The 20454-nt window shown below is 46.1% G+C and overlaps 2 protein-coding genes and 1 long non-coding RNA gene across 3 annotated transcripts; all 3 read left to right on the top strand.

Moving 5' to 3' along the window:
* The first annotated feature begins 1718 nt into the window (after positions 1 to 1718).
* LOC148378427 (uncharacterized) lies at positions 1719 to 2546 on the top strand. Its single transcript, XR_015855874.1, has 3 exons — positions 1719 to 2150; positions 2235 to 2305; positions 2442 to 2546. It is a non-coding gene; the product is annotated as an uncharacterized LOC148378427 (long non-coding RNA).
* Positions 2547 to 2686: 140 nt separating this feature from the next.
* On the top strand, positions 2687 to 4762 carry LOC148378426 (janus kinase and microtubule-interacting protein 3-like; the record flags this gene model as incomplete). Its single annotated transcript, XM_088367903.1, is given in 12 exon segments — positions 2687 to 2770; positions 2772 to 2804; positions 2919 to 3002; positions 3228 to 3290; positions 3377 to 3475; positions 3573 to 3670; positions 3752 to 3806; positions 3927 to 3992; positions 4054 to 4122; positions 4199 to 4276; positions 4333 to 4566; positions 4646 to 4762. Coding segments are annotated over 12 exon segments (1080 nt in total), but the record flags the coding sequence as incomplete, so codon positions are not given.
* A 2017-nt stretch (positions 4763 to 6779) lies between these two features.
* On the top strand, positions 6780 to 20239 carry LOC148378425 (uncharacterized). The gene is made up of 11 exons (XM_088367908.1): positions 6780 to 6865; positions 6989 to 7066; positions 8631 to 8801; positions 8925 to 9002; positions 10567 to 10737; positions 10861 to 10938; positions 12769 to 12857; positions 18636 to 18665; positions 18856 to 19023; positions 19136 to 19212; positions 19680 to 20239. The coding sequence occupies exons 2-9, from the start codon at positions 7064 to 7066 to the stop codon at positions 18881 to 18883; spliced, it is 648 nt and encodes a 215-aa protein (XP_088224034.1). The 5' UTR covers positions 6780 to 6865; positions 6989 to 7063; the 3' UTR covers positions 18884 to 19023; positions 19136 to 19212; positions 19680 to 20239.
* The last annotated feature ends 215 nt before the right edge of the window (positions 20240 to 20454 follow it).

The following is a 20454-nucleotide window of genomic DNA, read 5'->3' as shown; positions in this document are numbered from 1 at the left end:
CGGCCCAGCAGGCCTGGCAGTCCCGAGCGGCCGAGCTCCGATCGGCTCATCACCAGCATCGGGAGGAGCTGAGCGAACCAAGAGAGACTGCGAGAGGGAGATCCGCCGACTGGTAGGACTGATCAGATGCGCGGTGCGTGGCTATGTTCCCAATTTCGTTGTATACCTGCAGTGCAATGACACCTAAGGCATTCTATTCTATTCTATTTCACAAGAAGAAAATGTCCGGTTGCTCGCTTCGCTTTTGTCACAGCAAAGGTGTTCTAGTCGATTCCAGAAAAAAATTGGCCGGTTGCTCTCTTTGTTTTTGTCACAATTCTGGCAAATGAGTTTGCCCGCCTGCCTGAGCGCTCCCCGTTTGTACATCCAGACGGATGAGATCAAGCTGAAAGACAGAGCGGTTAGTGTTTTGGATGAAGCCCTGGGGCCGGCCACGTCCACCGCCTTCAGCTGCAGACTCAGGCTGCCGAGCAGCAGATCGCTGCCCTGAGGGATTCCCAAAGGGCGGGCCTAAACTACCCTGGAAGTGGGGTCAACGCCGCTACTAGCAATCCTCTTCATTGCGTAAGCCACCTCATCACACACTTGCAGTACGCATGACTTAGTTCGTTGCTGGAGGAAGGTAGCACAAAAACAGTTTTGAACTTTGAACGAGTGCTTGTGTGTGTGTGTTGCGGGGCGTTTTCAGTCTCAGGAGGATCGGGACACGCGACGGTTTCATCTGAAAATCGCTGAGCTCAGCGCAGTCATCAGGAAACTGGAGGATCGAAACGCCCTGCTTTCTGAAGAGCGCAATGAACTGGTAATTTATTGACGGCACGCTTGAAGGTTTGCGCTACGTTTGATGCGCGCCATCCAGCGAGGCACCCATTGCGCTTGCTTATTAGTTGAGCGGCGCGGCGAGTCGGTTGCCTGGTAGATGTCTTTTATTGGGAGCCAAAGCCACGATTCCGTTCAAACCGATGCAAAAGGAATGGATACGTTCTGGCCCGCGTGTTGTGCGTCTTTCACATCCCGCACTTCATGCTTGCAGCTAAAGCGACTGAGAGAAACAGAAAGCCAGTTTCTGCCACTCCTGTACAAAAACAAACGCCTGAGCAGGAAGAATGAAGAACTCTCGCTGGTGCTGTGTCGCCTTGAAAACAAAGTGCGCTTTGTCACCCAGGAGAACGAGGAGATGGCAAGCTTGGTAAGTCGACGCGGACAACGGCGGCGTGCCAACAGAGTCCACTGCATTTGTGTTCCACAGAGAAGGCCTAGTTCGCTCAATGACCTGGACCGCGGTTGCGGCCAGCAGGACGGTGAAATGGAGTTCCTTCAAGTTGTGGAGCAGCGGCACATCATCGACGACTTGTCCAAGGTCTTCAGGCAGGCGACTCGGTGCACGTACGGCAGCGCCGCGCTCGCTCGCTGTCGCCAGGAAACCTTTTCCGTCCAAAGCTTGGCCGGCGGCCGCCATCCAAAAAATTGGCCCCTTAAATTCCGACCTTTCAAGCAGGAGCATTGTGCGCACGCGTTTGAACACGCTTTAGACTTGTTTTGCCGTTTTCAGCAGCTCAAAGCTCCCGTTTTGTCAGCGCCTTTGCCACTCGCTGTGCGCTGAAAACGACGGACTTGCCCGGCTGCTCAGCCCGTCAACCATGAGCCGCGAGCGCGACGTCATTGTCCGTAGGCAGCTAGTGGCAAAATGCACCCTGTTAGAGTTGCGCTCGCTCCAACTTATTTTGCAAGAACCACACGGGAGACAAGTAAGTTCTTTTGGACACCTGCAGGTGGAGAGTCCATCCGTTGTACGAATGAAGTCTGACTCTCGGCTCCTGCACGAGCATTTTAATTAAGAGAAACAGGGTGGGTGTAAGAGTGGATTGAATAGAGGAAGCCCTTGACCTCTAGTCAAAACATAGCAAGGGGTGTTTTACGACTTTGTGTAGGAAGGGATAAGCGATAGGGATAAATAAGGGATAAATAATATTATTTATTACAGGTCACAGTCAAAGTCAAAGCAACACAATGATACGATAAAGATAATCTGGAAAACCCTGACACACCCTGTAGTTGTCACTTTTGGAAAAGACGAGCGTCCCTCCAATCATCGCCGGTGACGTGTTTTTCAGGCTCTGGAGACAGGAGCTCATGTCAGAAATGTCATTGTGAGTCGCGTTTGTTTCTGCGCCGGAGCCGTTCGTTCCCTTTGCATCCAAAGAATCTCAAAGGCGGATTATTTGTGTCGACAGGAGAGAGATTTGCTGCTACGATACCGACGTCGAGAATCTCTGAGGAGGAACAAAGCGTGAGGTCCTGCAAGGTGAGTCTGTTTGTTTGCGGCTGCTTGGTGTTGCGCAAGATGAAATGGCCTTTTTCTCGCTATCGTTCCTCTCGTCGATTCATCGTGAGGTGTCGCTTCAGTTTGTTCAGAGAGATGTTTGCTTCCGCGCCCGCAGGTCATCGAAACATTTTACGGCTACGACGAAGACGTGTTGGTGGACTCGGACGGATCGTCCTTGTCTTTTCACACCGACAGAACCCCCGACACGGAACCCGAAGAGGTAGCCCGCCATTTCTGCCAGCGTATTGGCACCAAACATTCCTCTTCAGCCTGGAATCGGACTCGTCTTTGCGTCGCGGGTGCTTTGTCGCCGGTCTGACTGATTCTGGTACTAGTGCTGTGTTGCATTGGTGTGTGCATGAAGAGGCGGAGCTTCGCTACCGCCAGCTGACGCAAGAATATCAAGCGCTGCAACGAGCCTACGCTCTGCTAGCCCAGACCAGCGAAAGGGGACTACGACGCCGAGAAGGAGATCAAGGTGGCGCCCCTTCCCGCAACCCCCGGCCGGGTCGCAGCCTCCCCGTTCTCACCCAGCCTCGGGTGTTCTCTGGTCTGAAAGGAGGAGGAGGAGCCTCCCTCCTCCTCCTTTCAGACCAGAGAAAAGCTGATGGTAGAAATGGGTCACTATCAAAGCAGAGTAGCAGATCTGGAGTCAGCGCTGAAGCAACAAGGACAGGTAAGCTCATCAATGAGCACACCTTTTTCTCAGACAAAATAGCTACATTCTTCAGTCACTCATCCGTCTGGCATTACTGGACCAACCCCCACCCCCCCCCCCCCCACCCCGAACGTGGCTGGGAAAATGCGGAGAAAAGCAAATGTCATTTTCCAGTCAACCAAAGAATTTGTGGATGAAAATGACACAACATTCCAAAGCTGTCCACGCGTTTGTCTCTTCTAGAATGTCAAGTGGGTGGAGGAGAAGCAGCTGCTGCGTCAGAGCAATCAGCAGTTGGCCGAAAAGGTGACGGAAAGAAAGGCGCTGGGCGGAGTCGCTTGGCGTCACACCTGTCGGGAAGCCCCGCAGATGAGGTCTGACTGTCTTTTCAGGTCAGGCGGATGGAGGCGGAAGAAGCGCGTCTGAAAGAGCACATCCAGGATATCCGAGACCAAAACGAACTGCTTGAGTTCCGCATCCTGGAGCTGGAGGTGGGAAGACTCGCACAAGCGTGTTGAGGCCAGAGATGTGACGGACGGACGGACGGACGGACGGACGGACGGACGGATGCATGCCTCTGCCTTTCAGGAGAGGGAGTGGCGCTCCCCCGTCTTGAAGTTTCTGCAAGTCCGTTTCCCAGACGGCCTCAGCCCTTTGCAGATCTACTGCGAGGCCGAGGGCGTGAGCGTACGTAAGGCGTCCCTCGCAACCCTAACCTTAACCCGAGGTCCCAGAACACCTTACATTGCTCCTTGCGCCTTTCCCCCGGACATCGTCATCAGTGATCTGATGAAGAAGCTGGACATCCTGGGCTATAACGCTGTAAGTGTATGTCGAACTCCTTATGTTCGCACTCCACGAGACTCGGCGGCTCAAATGTGACTTTTGGAAGGCTTTGCGCTGAAAGAAGCTTGTTGACGCTGTGCCTTTGGGCTCTTGCAGAATCTCACCAACGAGGAGCAGGTGGTCGTGATTCACGCCAGGACCCTTCTCACCCTAGCCGAGAAGGTAACGCGCACGTCCACGCACGCTCTCGCATTCTGCTTATGTGACAGCAGCCTTTCCTCAGTGGTTAGAATACATCAAAGTGACCAAGTCAGCACTTCAACAGAAGATGTTGGACATTGAAAGTGAGAAGGTAGACAGACACGCGACATCAGCCAAGGGGAACTCCGGCAATGTGCCCCAACAATTCTGACCTTGAGCTGTGCTAGGATATGTTCTGCAAGCAGAAGGGCTACCTGGATGAAGAGTTGGACTTCAGGAAGTGTTCCATGGACCAGGCTCATAAGGTAAGCCGCCCTCAAATCTCCCGCCGGACCACTGATGGACGAGGATTGCGGCCCAGAGGATCCTGGAGCTGGAGGCCATGTTGTACGAGGCGCTACCGCAGCGGGACTGCCCCGCCACGGACGGCGAAAAAGCCAGCCACGCTGGCGTGAATGACGTGCTGACGGCGGATCAGAGAGAAGAGCTTAGGAGCGCCGTGGACCAATGGAAGCGAGCCCTGATGTGCGAGTTGAGGGAGCGCGACGCTTGCATCCTCCAAGAGAGAATGGATCTGCTGCACAGCGCGCAACAGGTAAGGGCCCAAAGCCAGCCCGGCACTTACTTGCACGCTTACTGGCTTTTGAATGCCACTTTCCATTTGTCCGTCCTAGAGGAACAAAGAGCTGAAAGAATTCATCGAAGCTCAGAAGAGACAAATCAAACAATTGGAGGAGAAGTTTCTGTTTCTCTTTCTATTCTTCTCCTTGGCCTTCATTCTGTGGCCCTAACACCAGCTGGTGAGTGAGCTCCAGCGGCACCGCACTCGACACCTCCGATACACTGCCAGCCGGTCTCAGACGTTGGCAGACGCTCCGATGCCAACGTATACCCCCCGCCACGGTGACAGAGGCACCGCGTCACACCGGCGCTCATCCAATCAGAAGGCAGGAAAAGCAAATTCACATGCAGGGCACTTTTGAACCAGAAGAGAGCGCCACAAAAAACGGTTGTTGCCCCAAACGCGCACTAAAAAGGGTCAGAATAACAAGAGTCCCACTGGCCAGCCGGGGCCACCCGTCCAGCTGTTTCTTCAGGGGGGAAAAAAATTGGAGTCACCGGTGAGTACATTTTGCATTTAGCTCTGCTTTTCTGCTTCTGTCTTCAAGTGTGTGGCATCCTGCGATCAAAGAGTCAGCCAACCCCAAAGCGGTTGACCTCAACGTCCCACCACCATGCCTACCAGAGCAGGTGACGTGATGCTTTGGACATCCTTCCGTCTCAGATGCCCAAAAGTACTCTTTGCCACATCTGCGGCAATACGGTGTCTTTTCAAAGGTGCAAATAAATCCAGCGTGGGCGGAACACGCACGTCTTCGGTTTTTCCCGCTTTGTTTGTGTGACAGCTGTTGTGAAAATTTTATACAAATAAAGTTGTATAGTACAGGTTTGGCCAAGCCGCAACTCCCGAACCGCATGCGGCTCTTTTATGTTCATATCAACATTTGTGTGTGTGTGTGTGTGTGTGTGTGTGGGGGGGGGGGTTGTGCGTGTTGGCTTCACTTGAGTTCAATTTGGTATTTTGGTCAAAAGCGCATGTGGTGAAATTCCACAAAGTAGGATGGGCAAACACATTTCTTTAAACTATGAGTGTCAATTGGGCTCTCGAAATGGCAGGGAAAAGATGCACAGCAAAACGAAAATACGTAGATGAACACAGGACGTTTTAATCAGAGTGGGAAAGTTTCTATTTTTTGTTGAACGTGATGGCAAACCATTCTGCCTGATATGTCAGACCTCAGCGCATTTCAAAGATTCAAATCTTCAGCGCCATGCACTTCAGCTCACTCCATGCTAACATTGATCAGGCGTCGAACCCGCATCATCATGCTTAAGAGGTGGCCATGCTAACCAGTGCGCCATTATGTCAACGCATAATAACTAAGTCTACTGGTCAAAACAGCGGTTACTATATGACGTCGCTACGTCGTGGTCACGTGACGCAGACAAGACGTCAATGGACGTGGGCAGAGTTAACTTGTTTAAAAGGGAGTAGGCAGAAGAAATATTTAATTTATTTAAATCTATTTTGAGTGCACACCATTATGCCAATGCATAACAACTGTAAATCTACTAAACAAAACAGCGGTTGCTATATGACATCTGCCACGTCGTGGTCACGTGACATACGTGACGTCGATGGGCGTAACTTTCGCCGGAATTCAAATCCGCGGGGAGAGTTAACTTGTTTAAAAGAGAGTGGGCAGAAGAATTATTTAATTTATTTAAATCTATTTGGTGTGTGCGCCATTATGTCAATGCATAACAACTGTAAGTCTACTAAACAAAACAGCGGTTGCTATTTGACGTCTGCCACGTCGTGGTCACGTGACGCGGACGTGACGTCGACGCCTACTTTACATCCCACCGATCACAGGACTCCTCGGCTGCATAACCGTGCCCCCTTCCCAACCAATCGGATTTGCTATACGCGAAAACGACGCCAATGGAAAGAGCTTCCGCCCAAATTTAAATCCGTGGGCGTGGCTCGCAGCAGGAAGTAGGAAAATGGCGGCGATGTTGACAAAGACACAGCGGATGGTAACATACGACTAACAAGAGAAATATTTTTATTTTCTGCTTGCAACTGGACCGTCCAGAGCGTACACGGTAAGTACAACTCATCGTTTTTAAAAAGAAGTACTTTTGTTGCCCTGAAAAGCGAGTGAGCGTGGCGTTTGTGGGGGACGTCGAATTTCGACGATTCTTTCTGGTCAACGGTTGTAAATGATTGTGTTGATTAAAAAAGAAAACTTGATGTAACTCTACTTTTAACTGCCGTTTCAGATAGATTTGGAATTGCATCACATCCAATTTTGCCTAGAGCGTACACGGTAAGTAACACTCGTTGTGTTTAAGGAGATTTACGTTTGTAATAGCAGAAGTGTAGCCGCGTTGCGTTGTACGTGTGAATGTTGGTCCGGGCGAAATGTTAATGTTTAATTTCATTCCTTTAGGTTCCACGGTGTTTGTTGGCTGCAAGTTTTCCACTGCAAGAAGAGGCTCATATCATTGACCAGGAGCGAGCTACAATGGTGAGTAGCCATAACATTTATGTTAAACACTTCCTATTTCATGTCTAACAGTACTTGATTTAACAAATAACCATAAATAAATACAGTGTGGGCACTGAAGTTAACATATGTGATTATACTGCCTAATCTGTCACCGAGTAGATTGTTGCAAAGTAATATAAGATCCAAAGTTGTAATTCAGAATAGTTTTCAAAAGAAGGCCATTAGAATTATATACAAGTCTGATTACCCTGAACAAGCTATTAATTAAATCACAAATTCTTCAATTCAAAGATTTGGTAGATTATCAGACAAATAATGTCTAACAGTAATTGATTTAACACATCACGATAAGTAGATTGAGTGTGGGCACTCTCAAGTTAACATATGTGATTATACTGCCTAATCTGTTACAGAGTATGTTGTTGCCAAGTAATGTAGAATAGATCCAAAGTAGTACTCCAGAATAGTTTTGAAGAGGCCATTAGAATGATAAACAAATCTGATTACCTTGAACATAATAACAAGCTAAGTGTTTAATATGTCCTATGAAGTCAAAATTGGGCACCATCATGTGGTGAAATTTGGAATTGCATCACATCCAATTTTGCCTGGGAACAAACAGATTACATAAATCTTAGTTTTGAATAAGCCACTCCTTCTCAAACAAGTAAACTCTGCCCATTTTGCGCAGTAGATGTTCTGTTAATATCTAGTATTTATACAAAGTCATAATTTAAATTGCTTTCAACCTTCATTCATCGGTTCAACCAACATTACTCGCTCTTATTACCAACTTGTATTGATTTAACTAAGCGTTTAATACTTCCTATCAGGTCTCAAATCGAGATTTGGCAAAATACAATTTCAGCAAATCCAATTTTGCCAGGGAACAAAAATAGATTAAATAAACTAAATAAGTCCTCTTCCCATTAAATAAATCAGAAAAGTCTGTCTTGTAACCAGTCCTCTTCAAACAAGTAAAGTCTGCCCATTTTGTGCCGTAGATTTTGTGTCTATGCCTAGTATTTAAACAAAATCATAATTTAAACGACTTCTTTCCTTCATTCACTTTGGAAATTTGGAATTGCAGCAAATCGAATTTTGGCAGGGAACAAAAATAGATCAATTAAACTAAATAAGTCTTCTTCCCATTAAATAAATTAAAAAAGTCTGTCTTGTAACCAGTCCTTTTCAAACAAGTAAAGTCTGCCCATTTTGTGCCGTCGATTTTGTGTTAATGCCTAGTATTTATACAAAATCATAATTTAAAGGACTTCATTCCTTCATTCACTTTGGAAATTTGGAATTGCAGCACATCAAATTTTGCCTGGGAAGAAAAGTAGATTAAATAAATTTAATAAGTCTTACTACTTCCCATTAAATAAATTAAATACGTCTTACTTGTTCCCACTCCTTTTCAAAACAGTAGTTTAAAACGAGGGCCCTTCACTCAATCTTTAACCTCAACCCCGCACGTTGTGTTGTATCTGTGAATGTTGGTTGTGGCCAAATGATAGTTTTCTTTCATTCGTTTAGGTTCCAAGAAAACTTGATGTAACTCTACTTTTAACTGCCGTTTCAGATAAGCGGGTATTACGTCGCAGTCAAATGCCGCGGATATGACGTAATTGCCCGAACCTCCGCCAAAATTCAAATCTGTTGGCGCGATGGCCGTGAGCCACTGAGCAGCGACGATTATCAACAGAAATATCTTTATTTTCTGCTTGCAACTGGACCGTCTAGAGCGTACACGGTAAGTAACACTCATTGTGTTTAAGGAGATTTACGTTTGTAATAGCAGAAGTGTAGCCGCGTTGCGTTGTACGTGTGAAAATTGGTCGAGGCGAAATGTTAATGTTTAATTTCATTCCTTTAGGTTCCACGGTGTTTGTTGGCTGCAAGTTTTCCACTGCAAGAAGAGGCTCGTATCATTGACCAGGAGCGAGCTACAATGGTGAGTAGCCATAACATTTATGTTAAACACTTCCTATTTCATGTCTAACAGTACTTGATTTAACAAATAACCATAAATAAATACAGTGTGGGCACTGAAGTTAACATATGTGATTATACTGCCTAATCTGTCACGGAGTAGATTGTTGCAAAGTAATATAAGATCCAAAGTTGTAATTCAGAATAGTTTTCAAAAGAAGGCCATTAGAATTATATACAAGTCTGATTACCCTGAACAAGCTATTAATTAAATCACAAATTCTTCAATTCAAAGATTTGGTAGATTATCAGACAAATAATGTCTAACAGTAATTGATTTAACACATCACGATAAGTAGATTGAGTGTGGGCACTCTCAAGTTAACATATGTGATTATACTGCCTAATCTGTTACAGAGTATGTTGTTGCCAAGTAATGTAGAATAGATCCAAAGTAGTAATCCAGAATAGTTTTGAAGAGGCCATTAGAATGATAAACAAATCTGATTACCTTGAACATAATAACAAGCTAAGTGTTTAATATGTCCTATGAAGTCAAAATTGGGCACCATCATGTGGTGAAATTTGGAATTGCATCACATCCAATTTTGCCTGGGAACAAACAGATTACATAAATCTTAGTTTTGAATAAGCCACTCCTTCTCAAACAAGTAAACTCTGCCCATTTTGCGCAGTAGATGTTCTGTTAATATCTAGTATTTATACAAAGTCATAATTTAAATTGCTTTCAACCTTCATTCATCGGTTCAACCAACATTACTCGCTCTTATTACCAACTTGTATTGATTTAACTAAGCGTTTAATACTTCCTATCAGGTCTCAAATCGAGATTTGGCAAAATACAATTTCAGCAAATCCAATTTTGCCAGGGAACAAAAATAGATTAAATAAACTAAATAAGTCCTCTTCCCATTAAATAAATCAGAAAAGTCTGTCTTGTAACCAGTCCTCTTCAAACAAGTAAAGTCTGCCCATTTTATGCCGTAGATTTTGTGTCTATGCCTAGTATTTAAACAAAATCATAATTTAAACGACTTCTTTCCTTCATTCACTTTGGAAATTTGGAATTGCAGCAAATCGAATTTTGGCAGGGAACAAAAATAGATCAATTAAACTAAATAAGTCTTCTTCCCATTAAATAAATTAAAAAAGTCTGTCTTGTAACCAGTCCTTTTCAAACAAGTAAAGTCTGCCCATTTTGTGCCGTCGATTTTGTGTTAATGCCTAGTATTTATACAAAATCATAATTTAAAGGACTTCATTCCTTCATTCACTTTGGAAATTTGGAATTGCAGCACATCAAATTTTGCCTGGGAAGAAAAGTAGATTAAATAAATTTAATAAGTCTTACTACTTCCCATTAAATAAATTAAATACGTCTTACTTGTTCCCACTCCTTTTCAAAACAGTAGTTTAAAACGAGGGCCCTTCACTCAATCTTTAACCCCAACCCCGCACGTTGTGTTGTATCTGTGAATGTTGGTTGTGGCCAAATGATAGTTTTCTTTCATTCGTTTAGGTTCCAAGAAAACTTGATGTAACTCTACTTTTAACTGCCGTTTCAGATAAGCGGGTATTACGTCGCAGTCATGTGCCGTGGATATGACGTAATTGCCCGAACCTCCGCCAAAATTCAAATCTGTTGGCGCGATGGCCGTGAGCCACTGAGCAGCGACGATTATCAACAGAAATATCTTTATTTTCTGCTTGCAACTGGACCGTCTAGAGCGTACACGGTAAGTAACACTCATTGTGTTTAAGGAGATTTACGTTTGTAATAGCAGAAGTGTAGCCGCGTTGCGTTGTACGTGTGAAAATTGGTCGAGGCGAAATGTTAATGTTTAATTTCATTCCTTTAGGTTCCACGGTGTTTGTTGGCTGCAAGTTTTCGACTGCAAGAAGAGGCTCGTATCATTGACCAGGAGCGAGCTACAATGGTGAGTAGCCATAACATTTATGTTAAACACTTCCTATTTCATGTCTAACAGTACTTGATTTAACAAATAACCATAAATAAATACAGTGTGGGCACTGAAGTTAACATATGTGATTATACTGCCTAATCTGTCACGGAGTAGATTGTTGCAAAGTAATATAAGATCCAAAGTTGTAATTCAGAATAGTTTTCAAAAGAAGGCCATTAGAATTATATACAAGTCTGATTACCCTTAACATAACAACAAGCTATTAATTAAATCACAAATTCTTCAATTCAAAGATTTGGTAGATTATCAGACAAATAATGTCTAACAGTAATTGATTTAACACATCACGATAAGTAGATTGAGTGTGGGCACTCTCAAGTTAACAGATATGATTATACTGCCTAATCTGTTACAGAGTATGTTGTTGCCAAGTAATGTAGAATAGATCCAAAGTAGTAATCCAGAATAGTTTTGAAGAGGCCATTAGAATAATAAACAAATCTGATTACCTTGAACATAATAACAAGCTAAGTGTTTAATATGTCCTATGAAGTCAAAATTGGGCACCATCATGTGGTGAAATTTGGAATTGCATCACATCCAATTTTGCCTGGGAACAAACAGATTAAATAAATCTTAGTTTTGAATAAGCCACTCCTTCTCAAACAAGTAAACTCTGCCCATTTCGCGCAGTAGATGTTCTGTTAATATCTAGTATTTATACAAAGTCATAATTTAAATTGCTTTCAACCTTCATTCATCGGTTCAACCAACATTACTCGCTCTTATTACCAACTTGTATTGATTTAACTAAGCGTTTAATACTTCCTATCAGGTCTCAAGGCAAGATTTGGCAAAATACAATTTCAGCAAATCCAATTTTGCCAGGGAACAAAAATAGATTAAATAAACTAAATAAGTCTTCTTCCCATTAAATAAATCAGAAAAGTCTGTCTTGTAACCAGTCCTCTTCAAACAAGTAAAGTCTGCCCATTTTGTGCCGTAGATTTTGTGTCTATGCCTAGTATTTAAACAAAATCATAATTTAAACGATTTCTTTCCTTCATTCACTTTGGAAATTTGGAATTGCAGCAAATCGAATTTTGGCAGGGAACAAAAATAGATCAATTAAACTAAATAAGTCTTCTTCCCATTAAATAAATTAAAAAAGTCTGTCTTGTAACCAGTCCTTTTCAAACAAGTAAAGTCTGCCCATTTTGTGCCGTCGATTTTGTGTTAATGCCTAGTATTTATACAAAATCATAATTTAAAGGACTTCATTCCTTCATTCACTTTGGAAATTTGGAATTGCAGCACATCAAATTTTGCCTGGGAAGAAAAGTAGATTAAATAAATTTAATAAGTCTTACTACTTCCCATTAAATAAATTAAATACGTCTTACTTGTTCCCACTCCTTTACAAAAAAGTAGTTTAAAACGAGGTCCCTTCACTCAACCTTTAACCCTATTTATTCACCTTCTAGGCTAAGTGTTAAAGGCTAAGTGTTAAAGGCTAAGTGTTAGAGGCTAAGTGCCAGAGGCTAGGCGCCAGAGGCGAGTTTTTGTGGGCTGAAGTTTTAGTGGGGTTAGTGTGAATACAATCCAAAAGAATACAACAGAATACAATACAATAGAATATAATACATAGATTAAATTCAATAGCTCTTACTACTTCCCATTAAATAAATTAAATACGTCTTACTTGTTCCCAATCCTTTTCAAAAAAGTAGTTTAAAACGAGGGCCCTTCACTCAACCTTTAACCTCAACCCCGCACGTCACATTGTGTTGTATCTGTGAATGTTGGTTGTGGCCAAATGATAGTTTTCTTTCATTCGTTTAGGTTCCACGGTGTTTGTTGGCTATGTTTTCCACTGTCAGAAGGATGAAAATACAAAGTACAACGCTTGGACGTGGGCGAAGACGTCACCGGTGAGTCCTTCCTTCCTATTTATTTACCTTCTAGATGCTAGAGGCTAAGTGTTAGAGGCTAAGTGTTAGAGGCTAAGTGTTAAACACAATACGAACAACACAACGATACTGCACTGAACAACACGATACCGCACTGAGAAACACGATACCGCACTGAACAACACGATACCGCACTGAACAACACCATGCCGCACTGAACACCATGCCACACTGAACAACACCATCCCGCACTGAACAACACCATGCCGCACTAAACAACACCATGCCGCACTGAACAACACCATGCCTCACTGAACGACACCATGCCGCACTGAAAGACACCATGCCGCACTGAACGACACCATGCCGCACTGAAAGACACCATCCCGCACTGAACACCATGCCGCACTGAACAACACCATCCTGCACTGAACAACACCATCCCGCACTGAACAACACCATGCCGCACTGAACAACATTATGCCGCACTGAACATTATGCCGCACTGAACAACACCATGCCGCACTGAACAACACCATGCCGCACTGAACAACATTATGCCGCACTGAACAACACCATGCCGCACTGAACAACACCATGCCGCACTGAACAACACCATGCCGCACTGAACAACATTATGCCGCACTGAACAACACCATGCCGCACTGAACAACACCATCCTGCACTGAACAACACCATTCCGCATTGAACACCATGCCGCACTGAACAACACCATCCCGCACTGAACAACACCATCCCGCACTGAACAACACTATGCCGCACTGAACAACATTATGCCGCACTGAACAACATTATGCCGCACTGAACAACACCATGCCGCACTGAACAACACCATGCCGCACTGAACAACACCATGCCGCACTGAACAACATTATAACGCACTGAACAACACCATCCCGCACTGAACAACACCATGCCGCACTAAACAACATTATGCCGCACTGAACAACATTATGCCGAAATGAACAACACCATGCCGCACTGAACAACACCATGCCGCACTGAACAACACCATCCTGCACTGAACAACACCATCCCGCACTGAACAACACCATGCCGCACTGAACAACACCATGCCGCACTGAACAACACCATGCCGCAATGAACAACACCATCCCACACTGAACAACATTATGCCGCACTGAACATTATGCCGCACTGAACAACACCATGCCGCACTGAACAACACCATGCCGCACTGAACAACACCATCCTGCACTGAACAACACCATCCCGCACTGAACAACACCATGCCGCACTGAACAACATTATGGCGCACTGAACAACATTATGCCGCACTGAACAACACCATGCCGCACTGAACAACACCATGCCGCACTGAACAACACCATGCCGCAATGAACAACACCATCCCGCACTGAACAACACCATGCCGCACTGAGCAACACCATGCCGCACTGAACAACACCATCCTGCACTGAACAACACCATGCCGCACTGAACAACACCATTCCGCACTGAACAACACCATGCCGCACTGAACAACATTACGCTGCACTGAACAACACCATGCCGCACTGAACAACACCATGCCGCACTGAACAACACCATGCCGCATTGAACAACACCATGCCGCATTGAACAACACCATGCCGCACTGAACAACACCATCCTGCACTGAACAACACCATGCCGCATTGAACAACACCATGCCGCACTGAACAACACCATCCTGCACTGAACAACACCATCCCGCACTGAACAACACCATCCCGCATTGAACAACACCATCCTGCACTGAACAACACCATGCCGCACTGAACAACACCATGCCGCACTGAACAACACCATTCCGCACTGAACAACACCATGCCGCACTGAACAACACCATCCTGCACTGAACAACACCATCCCGCACTGAACAACACCATGCCGCATTGAACAACACCATCCTGCACTGAACAACACCATCCTGCACTGAACAACACCATGCCGCACTGAACAACACCATGCCGCACTGAACAACACCATGCCGCACTGAACAACACCATGCCGCACTGAACAACATTATGCCGCACTGAACAACATTATGTCGCACTGAACAACACCATGCCGCACTGAACAACACCATGCCGCACTGAACAACATTATGCCGCACTGAAAAACACCATGCCGCACTGAACAACACCATCCCGCACTGAACAACACCATGCCGCATTGAACAACACCATGCCGCACTGAACAACACCATGCTGCACTGAACAACATTATGCTGCACTGAACAACACGATCCTGCATTGAACAACACCATGCCGCACTGAACAACACCATCCTGCACTGAACAACACCATCCTGCACTGAACAACACCACCCCGCACTGAACAACACGATCCCGCATTGAACACCATCCCGCACTGAACAACACCATGCCGCACTGAACAACACCATTCCGCACTGAACAACACCATGCCGCACTGAACAACACCATGCCGCACTGAACAACACCATGCCGCACTGAACAACACCATGCCGCACTGAACAACATTATGCCGCACTGAACAACACCATGCCGCACTGAACAACACCATCCCGCACTGAACAACACCATGCCGCATTGAACAACACCATGCCGCACTGAACAACACCATCCTGCACTGAACAACACCATCCCGCACTAAACAACACCATGCCGCACTGAACAACATTATGGCGCACTGGACAACATTATGCCGCACTGAACAACACCATGCCGCACTGAACAACACCATGCCGCACTGAACAACACCATGCCGCACTGAACAACACCATGCCGCACTGAACAACATTATGCCGCACTGAACAACACCATGCCGCACTGAACAACACTATGCCGCACTGAACAACACGATCCCGCATTGAACAACACCATCCTGCACTGAACAACACCATGCCGCACTGAACAACACCATGCCGCACTGAACAACACCATTCCGCACTGAACAACACCATGCCGCACTGAACGACACCATCCTGCACTGAACAACACCATCCCGCACTGAACAACACCATGCCGCATTAAACAACACCATGCCGCACTGAACAACACCATCCTGCACTGAACAACACCATGCCGCACTGAACAACACCATGCCGCACTGAACAACACCATGCCGCACTGAACAACATTATGCCGCACTGAACAACATTATGCCGCACTAAACAACATTATGTCGCACTGAACAACACCATGCCGCACTGAACAACACCATGCTGCACTGAACAACATTATGCCGCACTGAACAACACGATCCCGCATTGAACAACACCATCCCGCAGTGAACAACACCATGCCGCATTGAACAACACCATGCCGCACTGAACAACACCATGCTGCACTGAACAACATTATGCTGCACTGAACAACACGATCCTGCATTGAACAACACCATGCCGCACTGAACAACACCATCCTGCACTGAACAACACCATGCCGCACTGAACAACACCATGCCGCACTGAACAACATTATGCCGCACTGAAAAACACCATGCCGCACTGAACAACACCATCCCGCACTGAACAACACCATGCCGCATTGAACAACACCATGCCGCACTGAACAACACCATCCTGCACTGAACAACACCATCCTGCACTGAACAACACCACCCCGTACTGAACAACACGATCCCGCATTGAACAACACCATCCCGCACTGAACAACACCATGCCGCACTGAACAACACCATTCCGCACTGAACAACACCATGCCGCACTGAACAACACCATGCCGCACTGAACAACACCATGCCGCACTGAACAACACCATGCCGCACTGAACATTATGCCGCACTGAACAACACCATGCCGCACTGAACAACACCATCCCGCACTGAACAACACCATGCCGCATTGAACAACACCATGCCGCACTGAACAACACCATCCTGCACTGAACAACACCATCCCGCACTAAACAACACCATGCCGCACTGAACAACATTATGGCGCACTGGACAACATTATGCCGCACTGAACAACACCATGCCGCACTGAACAACACCATGCCGCACTGAACAACACCATGCCGCACTGAACAACACCATGCCGCACTGAACAACATTATGCCGCACTGAACAACACCATGCCGCACTGAACAACACCATGCCGCACTGAACAACACGATCCCGCATTGAACAACACCATCCTGCACTGAACAACACCATGCCGCACTGAACAACACGATGCCGCACTGAACAACACCATTCCGCACTGAACAACACCATGCCGCACTGAACAACACCATCCTGCACTGAACAACACCATTCCGCACTGAACAACACCATGCCGCATTGAACAACACCATGCCGCACTGAACAACACCATCCTGCACTGAACAACACCATGCCGCACTGAACAACACCATGCCGCACTGAACAACACCATGCCGCACTGAACAACATTATGCCGCACTGAACAACATTATGCCGCACTAAACAACATTATGTCGCACTGAACAACACCATGCCGCACTGAACAACACCATGCTGCACTGAACAACATTATGCCGCACTGAACAACACGATCCCGCATTGAACAACACCATCCCGCACTGAACAACATTATGCCGCACTGAACAACACGATCCCGCATTGAACAACACCATCCCGCAGTGAACAACACCATGCCGCATTGAACAACACCATGCCGCACTGAACAACACCATGCTGCACTGAACAACATTATGCTGCACTGAACAACACGATCCTGCATTGAACAACACCATGCCGCACTGAACAACACCATCCTGCACTGAACAACAACTTTCCACACTGAACAACACCATGCCGCACTGAACAACATTATGCCGCACTGAACAACACCATGCCGCACTGAACACCATGCCGCACTGAACAACACCATGCCGCACTGAACAACACCATGCCGCAATGAACAACACCATCCCGCACTGAACAACACCATGCCGCATTGAACAACACCATGCCGCACTGGACAACACCATCCCGCACTGAACAACACCACCCCGCACTGAACAACACGATCCCGCATTGAACAACACCATCCCGGACTGAACAACACCATGCCGCACTGAACAACACCATTCCGCACTGAACAACACCATGCCGCACTGAACAACACCATGCCGCACTGAACAACACCATGCCGCACTGAACAACACCATGCCTCACTTAACAACATTATGCCGCACTGAACAACACCATGCCGCACTGAACAACACCATCCCGCACTGAACAACACCATGCCGCATTGAACAACACCATCCTGCACTGAACAACACCATCCCGCACTGAACAACACCATGCCGCACTGAACAACATTATGGCGCACTGAACAACATTATGCCGCACTGAACAACACCATGCCGCACTGAACAACACCATGCCGCACTGAACAACACCATGCCGCACTGAACAACATTATGCCGCACTGAACAACATTATGCCGCACTGAACAACACCATGCCGCACTGAACAACACCATGCCGCACTGAACAACACCATGCCGCACTGAACAACACGACGTCGCACTGAACAACACGACGCCGCACAGAACAACACGACGCCGCACAGAATAACACAATACCGCACAGAACAACACAATACCGCACAAACAGTTTTAGATAATATTACGTCGCAGTCATGTGACGCGGACATGACGTCAATAGGCGGAACTCACGGCAAAATTATAATCCGTGGGCGTGGCTTGCAACAGGAAGTAGGAAAGCGGCAGTTCTGGCAAACAAGACACAGCTGTTAGTAACACGATGACTAACAAGGCAAATATTTTTGTTTTCAGCTTGCAACTTGACCGTCTAGAGCGTACAAGGTAATTACAACTGTTTTTTTTTAGCCCTGAAAAGCGAGGGAGTGTGGCGTTTGGGAGGAATGTCGAACTCGGCGTCTGCTTCCAGCCACAGACGCCAAATTTCGACGATTATTTCGACTGGTCAACGGTTGTAAATTATTGCGTTGACTAAAAACTTTATTTAACTCTACTCTTAACTTTGCCGTTTCAGATATGCGGGTATTACACCGCGGAAATGACGTCAATAGGCTGAACTCTCGCCAAAATTCAAATCTGTGGGCGCAATGGCCTTGAGCGAGACACCGGATACAAACACGACGATTATCAACAGAAATATCTTTATTTTCCGCTTGCAAGTGGACCGTCTAGAGCGTACACGGTAAGTACAACTCATTGTGTTTAAAAAGATTTACGTTTGTGTAGTTTGCGCTGCGTTGTATCTGTGAATGTTGGTTGAGGCTAAATGTTAATGTTTAATTTCATTCCTTTAGGTTCCACGGTGTTTGTTGGCTGTATGTTTTCCACTGCAAGAAGAGGCTCGTATCATTGACCAGCAGGAGCTACAATGGTGAGTACCCCTTTCGTCTTCCATTTATGTTAAACACTTCCTATTTCATGTCTAACAGTACTCGATTTAACAAATAACCATAAATAAATACAGTGTGGGCAGTCACGTTAACATATGTGATTATCCTGCCTAATATGTTTATCACAAATATGTCACTAATCACTAATATGTTTATTTGTTTATCACAACACCTTTGGACCTTCAGCAATCGATTATTTCCCTTCATCTACATAGAGACAGAACGATGGTGTCTTAAACATCTCATTCATTTCACCAAATAACTTCACGCAGGTGGATAACGGCCGTCTCGGTCACGCTATGTTGCGTGATGCAGTTTTGAAGAACCAAATGCATTTATTCAATGAATAAGTCAAGCTAGTTCTATGTTTATGATGTTGTAAGTTACGGTACCGATTGAAGTTGAGTTCGAAGCCAGTGGAAAACAGCGCTGCGTTTGTGCTCTCCAGGTACAAATGTTGTGATCTCTGACTGACGACCGGGCGAGACTCGAGTAAGAGATGTCCAAACGAGCTCCGGCAGGGCGGGCCAAGGCGGAGCGAACGGACGCCCTTCAGGCCGCCAATGACGAGCTGAGAACCAAACTGATGGACGTCCAGTTAGAACTTCAGCAGGAGAAGAACAAGGTGAAAACCTCAACAGACAGACACTGCCTGCCTCCCTGCCTGCCTCCCTGCCTGCCTCCCTGCCTGCCTCCCTCCCTCCCAGTTTTCCCGATGTAGATTAGACATACGTGTGCCATGACTGTGTCAGCCTACATCAACAAATGCACCGAGGACGTCAGCACCACTAAGAATATCATCACCCGGGGCAACCAACGACCCTGGATGACTGAGGAGGTACGTCAAACGCTACGAGCGCGGAACTCTGCCTTCAAGTCTGGCGACAAGGAGACACTGAGGACAGCGAGAGCCAACTTGAACCGTGCCATCAGGATAGCGAAGCGAGACCGCAGTCGAAAATTTCAGGATCGTTTCCACGACGTCAAAAACATCAGGAGTATGTGGCAAGGCATACGGGCGATTACAGACTACAACTCACCCTCCCCCCCCCCGGTGGGTGTAGTTGATGCTGACTTTCTAAATGGTCTAAATAACTTCTTTGGGAGGTTCGAGGCACTAAACGGCACTCCAGCAGTTAAAACTGTCCCCCATCAGGAAGAGGAGGTACTCTGCCTTGACTCCGCCGATGTGTTGAAGACCCTGAGGAGAGTCAACCCCTGTA

Source organism: Syngnathus floridae, unplaced genomic scaffold (genome assembly GCF_059516105.1).
Source record: "Syngnathus floridae isolate MCC-2025c unplaced genomic scaffold, RoL_Sflo_1.0 HiC_scaffold_45, whole genome shotgun sequence".
NCBI classification, from domain to species: Eukaryota; Metazoa; Chordata; class Actinopteri; order Syngnathiformes; family Syngnathidae; genus Syngnathus; species Syngnathus floridae.
Note: the sequence above shows the minus strand (reverse complement) of the source record. Positions and strands in the feature narration are given on the sequence as shown.